Source organism: Brachyhypopomus gauderio, chromosome 3 (genome assembly GCF_052324685.1).
Source record: "Brachyhypopomus gauderio isolate BG-103 chromosome 3, BGAUD_0.2, whole genome shotgun sequence".
NCBI lineage: Eukaryota > Metazoa > Chordata > Actinopteri > Gymnotiformes > Hypopomidae > Brachyhypopomus > Brachyhypopomus gauderio.
In genome coordinates this window covers 28,705,577-28,718,071 of record NC_135213.1, presented here as the reverse complement: position 1 = coordinate 28,718,071, position 12,495 = coordinate 28,705,577, and the positions used below count along the sequence as shown (strand labels likewise).

Here is a 12,495-nt window from a genome sequence, read left to right as displayed (position 1 = left end):
TTTGGTAGGTGAGTGTAACAGTTGCATGGCAGTGTTTTCCAAAAGAAACACATGGTTTTCAGTTTTGAATATTGTATCTTATGTAAAGAACTGTGTTTAATGTTTTGCAAAAAGTGTGTTTAAGAATTTCTAAATGAGTGTAAATCAGAGAATGTGCACCTGGTCAATAGATAGTCTACATGGATTAGTGTTTTCAAAAACTGCTATAAGGACCACTTTTTGGGTCTTAGCAGCTGCAAAAAACTGTAAACAGCTTACACTCATCATTTATTATTGTTAATTATTGTTAAAGTGAACTCTGTCCTGAAGAACAGGGTTAGAGTAACATTTCACTCAGATAACGCTTGAATTCTGCTTTTGTGTTGATAGACACCACTAGATGGCAGCACAGGCTGCCTGCATTGTGAGCTGGTAAGATTGCTCTGGCATGAGACAGCTCACAAAATGTGTCATAACCAGGGTTGCCAACTCTCACGCATTGAGCGTGAGACACACGCATTTGACCGTTTTCACACGCTCTCACGCCACACTTGCGATTTCTCACGCCGAAAATTTTTTTCTAGTTTACCTAGTTCATTTACCTCTGATCCATATCTATGATTCCCCCCCCCCCCCCCCCGTCAACCCTGGTCATAACCATTTAAAGGTTTGGACAGTTAAAAGTACAGGTTGCAATACAAGCGACAGCAAGAAATACACAAATGTTTAGTCTCTTAATCCTAACTTCCACTAAATCCTAACCTATGCTCACACCTCGTTTTGTTTAGGACAATCTGATTAGGTTTTGTGCAGAACCACCGTTGTCACAGGCAACACCACTGAGTTCTTGGTTCTCTGAGTTCTCTGAGCTTAATAATAAACTTAATGCCAGTTTTCATGTGAGCATGTGCAGAAATATAAGCAGATAGAGGACTGTAGCTCAGGTAGTGCTAGCAGCATCACAGCCATGTGCTAGTGAAACTCGTGGCTTCAGTCACCAGAAATGTCATTAGAATTCCCTACAAAAAGAATCTTTTTCTGGGAATAGACACTGTGGCAGTCTGTTTTTGTTCCAGACTACTCTGCAAAATCCGTTCTATATCTGGTCTTGGACAAAATGTCCAAGAAAAAAAAAAATGCGCTAACCATAATACACCATCTCGTGATTGTCCATCTCTCTTCAAACGCATGGCCCTTTTCCTGTGATACAGCGGAATTAGATCATCTACATATACTGCAATGTCTTCCCAATAAATGGTGCTTGCTTTGTGGTACGATTGACTCCATGTCTTTCCTATTGAGAATTGATGCATCCTGGTGCAAGGAACAACAACTAGATCACTGAGGAAGAACAACCAGACCAGTGAGGAAGAAAAACCAGACCAGAGATGAAGAAGAACCAGATCACTGAGGAAAAACAAACCAGACCAGTGAGAAAGAAGAATCAGACCAGTGAGGAAGAAACAGACCAGTGAGGAAGAAGAATTAGACTATTGAGGAAGAACAACCAGACAAGTGAGGAGTGAAGGAAGAACAACCAGACCAGTGAGGGAGAACAACCAGACCAGTGAGGAGTGAAGGAAGAACAACCAGACCAGTGAGGGAGAACAACCAGACCAGTGAGGAGTGAAGGAAGAACAACCAGACCAGTGAGGGAGAACAACCAGACCAGTGAGGAGTGAAGGAAGAACAACCAGACCAGTGAGGAATGAAGGTGGGACCATAGGGCCGAACCTTCCTGAAGTCACAACATAGTGAGGAAAAACTTTACAGTCACTGCAATGTAATGCACTGTAATGAATCTCTCTGAGTTGTATCTACTCCCACCAAAAGGCAACAACAGCTGTTCTTAAGAGACCATGGAGAATGGACTTACTCATGTGGACTTACTCCACATGGAGAATACACCTACTCACCTAAATTACATATCATCTGTATAGAATCTGTTGTTCCATTGTGTCAGGCTTCAGCAGGAACAAGGACCAACACTTTAAATAAGGTTAGCAATCAGACTAGTTTTTGATTGTTTTTGTACAACCAAAGTTGTACAAGTTCTCAGAAGAGGTTGCATGGTTTCCGTGAGCGGCAGAGCCTTTGTTTGGTGTACAGATCAGGTAAAAGCACATGTCTCCATTGCTAATGTACTCATTGTTCCCGTGGTAGCATTAGGATGTGATCATCTGGTCCATTACAGCTGTCTCCAGGCACTCTCGGCCCAGAGCGGCGCTCTCTACTTAATAACTTGGGTGGAAAAAAATACAACTAATAGGCAGCAAAGGGTCCTTTTGTGTGGCTGAACCGAGTGGAGCCGCTGGAGAGATGAGGCAGATAGCAGGCCAGGAGGACCAGGAGCGGGAGCGGGTCGGCTGGTGGGAGGTAAAAGCCTCCGTGCGATGCCATCAGCGCCTGGAGTCAGGCAGGCTGATCAGGCAGGGGGTTCTGGGAGCTCACAGGTGGGCAGCAACCCAAACCTGAGGTCCCTATCTCCATCTCAGGAGATAAGGCGAAGAGACAGGAAGACCACAGCTGGCCTTGGGCAGCAAGCAGCAGACGCATGAAAGACCAATCGGAGCTCCACTCGCAGAGAGGGAAGCCATGGTGTGGGTGTTCACACAAAGGTATAAATGTGGGACCACAGTGCACAGACGAAGGAGAACAACGGATGGAGGGAGAGAAGAGAGAAGAGCAAGTGATGGAGGGAGAGGAGAAAGGAGAGGGAGGGATGGAGGGAATAGTTGCCATGGAGGCTTGTTACCAGGGCTTCAACCCTGCAGTCTACCTGCAGTACAACTACACAGCACCCCGGGCTGACTTCCACCGCCCAGACAGCATCGTTCCCTGGAAACTCAACTGCCTGCACAAAGCTTTCACAGAGAGTGAGACTGCACCTGTGTGTGTGTGTAGTTGCTTGTTGAACAAATTTTCAGATCTGTAGTTTCTCTCTCAATACCACTCAGGTAAAATATGTTTGGTTGGACCAGGGGAGATCCAGAGAGTGGTTCTGGGGGAAACCCGAGTGTGCCTGTTCAGAGCGGGAAATGGGGAAACGTTTCTGATATTTATCTCCTCATGTTGCGACTGTTCTCCTCCATTATTTATTGTTCTCGATACTCCCAGGGGGAATTAAAGGAGAGGTGGTGGTGGACGTGGGGTCCGGCCCCACGCTGTACCAGGTGATGAGCGCCTGCGAGCACTTTGATCGGGTCATCCTCTCCGACTTCCTGGAGGTGAACCGGAAGGAGCTGCGTACGTGGCTCCAGGGTGGCGAGACCAGTCTGGACTGGACGCCTTACCTACAGCATGTGTGTGAGCTGGAAGGACGAAGGTGAGATGGCGCCTTGACAGAATAGAAAATAACACAGCCAGGAAGGATTTCTAGACCTGCCATCTAAAGTAGAATTATTGTGGTACCATTCACCCTAGCCAGTTAGCTAGCCAGATACCCCAAGATTAATTATTGTCTGAGCTCAGCAGATTGATGATGTGTGTTCAGTGTTCGTCTTTTTAAAAGTCTTCTTCAATCTTCCTCCATAAGAGGTTAAGGACCTGTTTCATTGCTCTCTTTGGACTGTGAATGTTTAGGATTTGTAATGATGAAGCATGTACCAAAAGCAAGTTTTAAGATTTTGTAACTCCATATCTGGTAATCCGCTGTGTCGCATGCTTTCAAGTACACCCTGCTCCAAAGCACCAGTTGCAGTGATATAGCTCATTATCAAGCCCTTTGTGAGCTGAATCAGGTGTTTTGGGGCAGGAAGAGCTTGAAATCATGCAGAGCAGCGAGTCCCCTGGACTGGAGTCGAGGACTTTACGAGATGTCATTGTGCTGGTGCCCAGTCCAGCTGTATGGAGGGACAAGGCGGAGCGTCTTCGCTCAGTGGTGACCGACGTGCTTCCCATCGATGTGCACCAGCCACACCCACTGCCCCCTGGCACCCTGCCCAGCTCCGGAGCCGACTGCCTCGTCTCCACCTTCTGCCTCGAGAGCGTGAGCCCCGACCTGGCCTCCTTCACCCGGGCCCTGGGCCATCTCTTCGGCCTTCTGCGTCGGGGAGGGCACCTCCTTCTCATTGGGGCCCTTGGAGAGAGCTTCTACATGGGTGGACCAGGCCTGCAGATCCCCGTCGTGTCCCTGGAGGAGGCACAGGTGTGCTCCAGCCTGAGGACCTGTGGCTATGACCTGCTACGTCTCAGCGTCTACCACCTGCCACCAGACATGAGGATAGGGGTGGATGATGTCACTGGGGTGTTCTTTGCAGAAGCCAGAAAACCATAACGAAAGTCATGAGGCTTAGCAGCATGTGGAGCGAAGGATGACTTAAAAAAAATCTTATGTCACTAGGTCTATTGGTTAAACCTTGTATTGGTTTAATGCAATTTGAATAAAATCAAAATGTCTGTGAGACAGAATTAATAAAGCTAACCTTTTACACAGTTGTCAGATGCTTTTTGAATATGCATGAATCATTTAGTCTGCTTCAGATAACATGAAAATTCTAGGATATTTGAGACTTTAGTGAAGATGCACCAGTACCAATTTTGCTTTGCTTGCTTGGTTTTGTATGATAAATCGACTATTTACTAACTGTCAGTCGAATGTCAAAGAGTTCCTGTGTGTCAACCCAGTAATACATCTGTGATATACAGACTGCGATGTACAGATGAGGCTGGTGATCACTCAAAGCAAGAGAGCATTCTCTGTGTAAGTTCTCAGCTACATGTACTCATACATTATCAACTACTTATTCTGAATTACTACCAACTACAACTACAATCTAATGGGACATATACCTCCTTGTGAAATTTAAAGTGGGGATTATTTGTTGACGTTTTGTCAACTGGATTCCATAATTTACATGGTTTAATAGAGGAACACAATATGATAATCTTCTTAGTATTTCAACTGATCCAAAAAGGCAGTGGAACAGAGTAAAGTGTTGTGTATTGGGTTTCTCTTAAGAAAGCTTGAATAATGGAACAAGAACCTGAGGTGATTTTGTGTAAACGATTCTGTAAAACAATACAACCAGAGGCCATATTTTGCAACTGTAATGAGAGTAATGGAATGTTAATCATGGTTAACAACATGAAAGGAAGATTTTCAAACCAAACCAAAAATATAAAAAAAGAAAAGACACAACAGTACCGACACAAATTCCGATTGCAAGAAATTAGGCAAGAGAGAATCAATCCACCCTGGAGGAGAGAGGAGGAAGGAAGCAATGGGTCTTATTCAGTACTGAATTTCTAGAAGATGCTTTGTAAAGATCCAATGCTCCATGACTGATTCTTATTTATGTGATTCCATTATAGCATTTTGTGAGGTTTTTTTTTTTTTTCAAACCACAAAATCTGCCTGTCATGCACTGGCTGACATCCAGCCATTCCTAGAGTTCCACCAATATTCTCACTCATGCACCAATCACATCAACCAATCACTTCCCAGATCACAGCCTCCCACATATTAGTTATTTTATTTACCTGTGCCTCTTTTCTCCTGCCCTGTTTATTTTTCTTTATTCCTTTTTATTTTTGTTTATTCCTTCTTACACCTGTTTAAGTCCACATCCCAAGTTCTTCACATTAACCTGCCACATGTTAAAGCATACTGTGTCTTAGAAACATTTTCCTGCTCAAGTTTGCCTTATTCTGTCTTGCTGTTCTTGTTCTGCTTTATTCAGTCTTGTTTTGCCTTGCTGTTCTGTCCTTTGGTCTTGTTTCGTGTTCATTTGTGTCCTTCCTCTTAGCCAGTCCCGTGCTGTCTGAAACGTCTGACCAGTGGTGTGGAAACTCTCTCACTTAGTCCAACCCCATGATTATCAATTTGCCATCCTGGAGATATATTAAGGTTGCGAAGGCTTTCTAGTTCAATACGAATTGTACTTTGCTATGGGTACATCATGGGTACACTATGGGTACACCATGGACACATAATGAGTACATTATGATTACATTATGGGTACACAAAAGTGCATAACAGTGGAATGTCTGATGCCATAGAAATAATTCTTAGTAAAAAATATATATCAATTCTGAGTGACTATGGGTCATTCTGGGGGAACTGCCTCTGGCATGTTCTGGAAACACCAGACTGAGTCTGTCTACAGAGTCAAACCTAGTGAGCTAGTGAGCTGTCTACAGAGACAGTGTTCTTAGATATCTTAAATATGCTGCTTACTGAGGCACTGGTCTGAGGTAGGTAACCTGGCCAAAATTTAAGTCAGCGTCGAATGGTTCCTCAGCTGCTAAGGCAATCCCATGATTCAACGAAAACACAACCTTTGCTCCTGACAAAGTCAGTTTCAAATGTACGTTATTCTAATTGTCTCTACGGTTTGTAGAATATTCCAGAAACATTGAAAATGTTTTAATATAATTTATATCACATTTATTTGATCTTTTAGGTTAGTTTGTCACCGTTTAGCAGTTTTACACACCAAAGTATTAGCATTTATGCTAGCAGAGTTTGAAGACTAAAGCTACTGTTGTGGCTAGCCAGCAGTGGTGGATGAAGTACACAAACCACGTACTTGAGTAAAAGTACAGATACCCAAGGTAAAAAAAAATTCCAGTACAAGTAGAAGTCCTCTTTTTAGACTTCTACTTGAGTAAAAGTACAAAAGTATTGGCCTTCAAATGTACTTAAGTACTGAAAGTAACGTTCCATCAGTTAGGCTCTATCTATCAATTTTTACAACTGTTGTAAAAAGCGCTATATAAATAAAATTTGATTGATTGATTGAGATAAACACTGGTCGCATACATTGGGCGACAACAAGATGTGATGAAATGGCGTCTCAATAATCTGCCTTATTTGTTGAGAATGCTGCCTACTTAAACAGCTGAATGCGTAAGCCGTGCCTATTTAGGCAGTTCACTAGGTTTTGGGACAGACCCTCTGTGTCAGTTCTCTTACTGGGCTTGTCTGTTTTGATGGTAGGCCAATAAATTATACGATGCCAGCATCTTAGGCACTTGGCCAGATTTTGTGCTATGGTGCCAAAGACTTCAGAGAATGCATAAGCGGAACTCCAGGTCAGAGACTCTTGTCAGGGGAAAGACACTGTAAGCAGTGTCTCTGTATTACATAGAAACTAGTTCCCTTTGATGTGCACAACCAGAAACCAGGTCTAAGACTCAGGTTTTGCTTCCAATTACTTTTGGATCCATTGGTCTGGGTTCCCATGGGTTCAATCTTTTGATGCTGGTCCTTTGAAAAATGTTCTATGGGCCTCTGTTGCCTGGAAATTCTCTAATTTTTTTAAATCACAAATCAGCTTAGTGAAATTGTGACGGGCGGGGGTGAGCAACAAAAAGGAAGCGATCACGCCAAGTCTCAGCGAAAAAGGATGGTTTAATAGAGTGTGCAAACCTAAAACCCGTGCACTATCTACAAATTAAGGATATAATGACCAGCGGTCAACTGGTACGACGACAAGACATATATAGACAGACAAACGACCATCAGGTGGGAACGGATCACGGGCTCCGCCCACCTGAGGGGCGTACACGACATCACAAAACAACAACAACGACAGCCGCTGTGGACGGAGGCGACCGGTAGGGGGCCGCCTCACCGTGACAGACCCCCCCACCAAGCCGCACTCCCCCCCACTGGGTGTGTGGCACACAGCGGCTGCACAACAACACGAAGGGGCAGGAAGGCAAGGACAGGCAGGGACACACCTCCTGCAGTCCAAGAGCTGAAACACAAAACACATAACGTTAGTCAGCTCACCTCCCTGGGCGGGACCCTGGACCGGCTGGGCCGTTAACAACACATAACCACGCCCCGGTCGGTCACAGGGCCCTCGCGCCCTAACCGGCCCTTGGCCGGTGAGCCCCACAGGTGTGAGGACGAGGAGCTATGGCTCCTGTGTCGTCCTTAGCGTATGTGTGTGTGTAGGTTACCTCCCCGAGGCGTGGCTTCTTCACCTCCTGGACCTACCTCCTCCCAGAGCTGACCCCTGCCTTCTGCTAGGGGTCACCCCAGCCTCCTGGGGGAGCCAACCCCTCCCGGGGTCCCTCATCACAAGGTGGACTCCTCCACCCAACCCAGGAGCGCCAGAGACCGAGGCCCAGAGCACCCCCGACGCGGGCTAGGGAGCAGCCCCAAGGGCCTCCTGGTCACCCCGGGCAGGAGGGAGGATCTCCTCCCTCAGCAGGAGCTTTTCAGACCGGAGCCCCATGGTCCCCAAACATCCGGGGGCCCCAGCCCTCTAGGGAGGGGCTCTTCATGACCTGGCTCCGGTCACCCCACAACACAAGGGGGCTCCTGCCTGGTGGAGACCCCCACAAGGTCCAGGAACACCACGACACCGCCAGGGGGAAGCACCTGCACAGAAACAGCACACACACACACACACACACACCCCAACACCAACATAGAACACAAAGGCGCCTCAGACGCCCTCCGTGCCATACCCAGTGGCACGGGACCACAACCGCCCCCCTCCCAAACACACATTTAAGGGGAGGAGCAAGCGTGGAATTACACTTAACAGTAGACAACACGCTAGGACAAAACATGCACACAAAGACTCGACAAACAGAACTTAGTGCACGGGACCGATACTTGCGTGCACTACACAAACGATGGTGATGCGCCGCTCAGAGTCGCAGTCGCTCCCCACATAAAACACACGACACACGGGGAGCGAGGCGACAGTGACGAGCGGCGAGCGCGTCACACACACAAAACACTTAACATATAACAAACGCACACGGATCCTCACGTCCGTTACCTGGACACACTAACACCACACAAGAAGAAGAGTATTTCCAGGACGACAGTCCTGTCCCTCGCCGTGCCACAAACACAACACATGGGCACAGCGGATCTCTTCACACAAACAAACAAACAACAAACACGAAGAGTATTTCCAGGACGACAGTCCTGTCCCTCGCCGTGCCCCTAACACAACACATGGGCACGGCGGATCTCTTCAAACAAACACCACGCAGACAAACACTTACCACGAGACATGACCACGAACGAAGGAGAAAGAAAAAGAGACTCGGCGGCTTCCGAAAGGTGGCTGGTCATTCTGTGACGGGCGGGGGTGAGCAACAAAAAGGAAGCGATCACGCCAAGTCTCAGGGAAAAAGGATGGTTTAATAGAAAGTGTGCAAACCTAAAACCCGTGCACTATCTCCAAATTAAGGATATAATGACCAGCGGTCAACTGGTACGACGACAAGACATATATAGACAGACAAACGACCATCAGGTGGGAACGGATCACGGGCTCCGCCCACCTGAGGGGCGTACACGACATCACAAAACAACAACAACGACAGCCGCTGTGGACGAAGGCGACCGGTAGGGGGCCGCCTCACCGTGACAGAAATTGGCCACTTCATCATCACACCTTACTTGTAGAACCTCCCGTAGAACCTAGACCTCGACAGGTGTGAGCTGAATGCCTCAGAAAAAATCCAGTTGTCCAGTTAGACCCAAATAATCTCCACTGGACAAAGTTAAGAGCCGTCATAAATTACTGGGCTATTAGAGATCTCAAAAGGCAGTCAACCATCACAGCTCCACATATAAAGATCAGTAATTGGGCTGTATCATCACAGCTCCACATATATCTCAGTAACTGGGTTGTATCACCACAGCTCCACATATATAGATCGGTAACTGGGCTGTATCACCACAGCTCCACATATAAAGATCAGTAACTGGGCTGTATCATTACAGCTCTACATATATAGATCAGTAACTGGACTGTATCATCACAGCTCTCATCCAGAGCCAAAACAAAAAAAGTTAATTCAGCTGAATGTCCAAATTCCCCTCGATCTGTTTTGTTGCGGTTCGCCTGAAGAAGGACACATTTGCAAATGCTTCCTTTTTCAGTCTAATTCTTCTATTTTTTCTCTGTGTTTACTCTTGTAATAGTGATTCAAACTGCAATCCACAGCTAACTGTTCTCAGCAAACTAAGTACACAGCTTTACATTTCACTTGAATAAATGAATATTTGGAAGTCCATTCCTTATTAAAAACTGCATTCTGTATCAATCATTATTTTGTACTGTTACTTGACATGTAGAGCTAATAGCTGATTTTTTAAAATGTCCAACATGTTCGCCAACAACACATTTGAGTGAGCGAACTGACCGGAACGAATGAGCGAACTGACCGGACAGAAGCAAATCTAAAATAATTTCATTTAAATTTAAAATGCCTTCAAAATAATAGCAGTGAAGTTTTATTTAATGCGCTTATCACAGTGTAATAGGTGTCATAGTCAAACATTTACCTTTGACTTCTAACTTATCAATGATCTCGCCGTACAATACCGAGGTCTGTCTAAAAGGATGAGGTGTGGATGAAACAGGTAGGACTTGTATTGAAATTCTATCCTATGACTTTAATATGGGGAAATAATAGGTCATGGATTAAGTAATGAATAGTAATGAACAAGTCTTCTGACAGGGTGTTTTTTCTGAGTGAGTAATTTCATAGGACCTATATAACTTGATAACACCTTTGAATATATGGATATGCTCATGGTAAGTGTCAAGAAGAAATTCGATCCATGGCAAAAGAACAGTGGATCTTAAAAAGTCTTATAGGAGTGTGGTATCATATTCCAGGGATTTACAACTTTAATTTCACACATAATTTGGCATTGTTTGGTATAGTCCACATTCATGTCACAACCTGTATGCATATCCAGTCTATGGCCACATGAAAGTGACTCAAGTCTGAAAGATTGGCCACAAAGCCCTGAAGAAATCATGTGTTACAATACGTCACATCATGTCAGCAAAGTAATGTTAACATAGCCTTTACTAAATTAAATGTAAGTTTATCTGCATGTTCGATGACTCAGAACTCTGGTTAGTAAGAGTAAGACAAAATGTGTGTGTTGTGTGTGTTTTGTGTAGTGTGGCCTACAATGGGGGAAACAGTACCGTGTCCTACATTAGGGGAGGCAGTAGTGTATCTACGTTGGGGGGGGGCAGTAGTGTGGCCTACATTTGGGGAGACAGTAGTGTGACCTACATTAGGGGAGGCAGTAGTGGGGCATACATTAGAGTGGCAGTAGTGTGTCTACATTAGGGAAGGCAGTAGTGGGACATACATTAGAGTGGCAGTAGTGTGTCTACATTAGGGAAGGCAGTAGTGGGGCATACATTAGAGTGGCAGTAGTGTGTCTACATTAGGGAAGGCAGTAGTGGGGCATACATTAGAGTGGCAGTAGTGTGTCTACATTAGGGAAGGCAGTAGTGGGGCATACATTAGAGTGGCAGTAGTGTGTCTACATTAAGGGGAGGCAGTAGTGTGGCCTACATTAGGGGAGACAGTGTATCTACATTAGGGGGGCAGTAGTGTTACCTATATTTGGGGAGACAGTAGTGTGACCTACATTAGGGGAGGCAGTAGTGTGTCTACATTGGGGGGGGGGGGGCAGTAGTGTTACCTATATTTGGGGAGGCAGTAGTGTGACCTACATTAGGGGAGGCAGTAGTGTGTCTACATTGGGGGGGGGGGGCAGTAGTGTTACCTATATTTGGGGAGACAGTAGTGTGACCTACATTAGGGGAGGCAGTAGTGTGTCTACATTGGGGGGGGGGGGGGGGGCAGTAGTGTTACCTATATTTGGGGAGACAGTAGTGTTACCTACATTTGGGGAGACAGTAGTGTGGCCTACATTAGAGTGGCAGTAGTGAGTCTACATTAAGGGGAGGCAGTAGAGGGGCCTACATTAGGGGAGACAGTAGTGTGCTCTACACTGGGGGGGGGCAATAATTTGCCTTACATTAGGGGAGACAGCAGTGTGGTCTACATTGGGGGGGGGGGGGCACATAAATGAACATTAAATCATCATCATTATTACTTTGGGACACCAGGCTCACGCAAGAATCCACATAATCTTTTTCAAAAGGTTAAATGTCCTGAGGGAGACAGACCAGTGCCCCATAAACTCTAGATATGTCTGATACATCTGAAGGTTATTATAACTTGTTGTTATAGGCTATTGTAGACTTATATTATAGGCTGTTATTTTCATATCTGACCTTAACCTATCTAACCCTAACCTAACCTATCTGACCCTAATGTATCTAACCCTAACCTAACCATCTAAACCTAACCTAACCTATCTAACCCTAACCTAACTATCTAACCTGCTGTATGAATGCAAATTTGTATTATGTTTTGCTCTTTGGCAATAAATGTTATTTGTTAATTGCTTACATCATAGCATAAATGCATTTCATTTTTGTTGTTAATTGGTTGTTGTTCTGCCTTTATGTGAATGAAGTCTCACATTCACTTTAAACTCACTCAGGTGAGATTCACCATCCTGATCACTACTAGGGATCAAGGCTGTGTTGTGCAGGTGTAGCCTGTGGTTACAAGGAAGAATGCTGAACCTGATGGAGCAGTCCTAAAGCATGCTAAGACATGCTAACACAGCACACTTTGTGATTCATATGACCTGGATTTTTCTTGTAAAAAGGTTATTAAGGAAATATTGAATTACCGGTAGTACTTTTCTGA

General features: G+C 45.3%; 1 protein-coding gene across 1 annotated transcript; it reads left to right on the top strand.

Annotated features, from left to right (window-relative positions):
- Positions 1-1,260: 1,260 nt before the first annotated feature.
- pnmt (phenylethanolamine N-methyltransferase) lies at positions 1,261-4,393 on the top strand. The gene is made up of 3 exons (XM_076998618.1): positions 1,261-2,855; positions 3,097-3,304; positions 3,817-4,393. The coding sequence occupies exons 1-3, from the start codon at positions 2,534-2,536 to the stop codon at positions 4,253-4,255; spliced, it is 969 nt and encodes a 322-aa protein (XP_076854733.1). The 5' UTR covers positions 1,261-2,533; the 3' UTR covers positions 4,256-4,393.
- Positions 4,394-12,495: the final 8,102 nt, after the last annotated feature.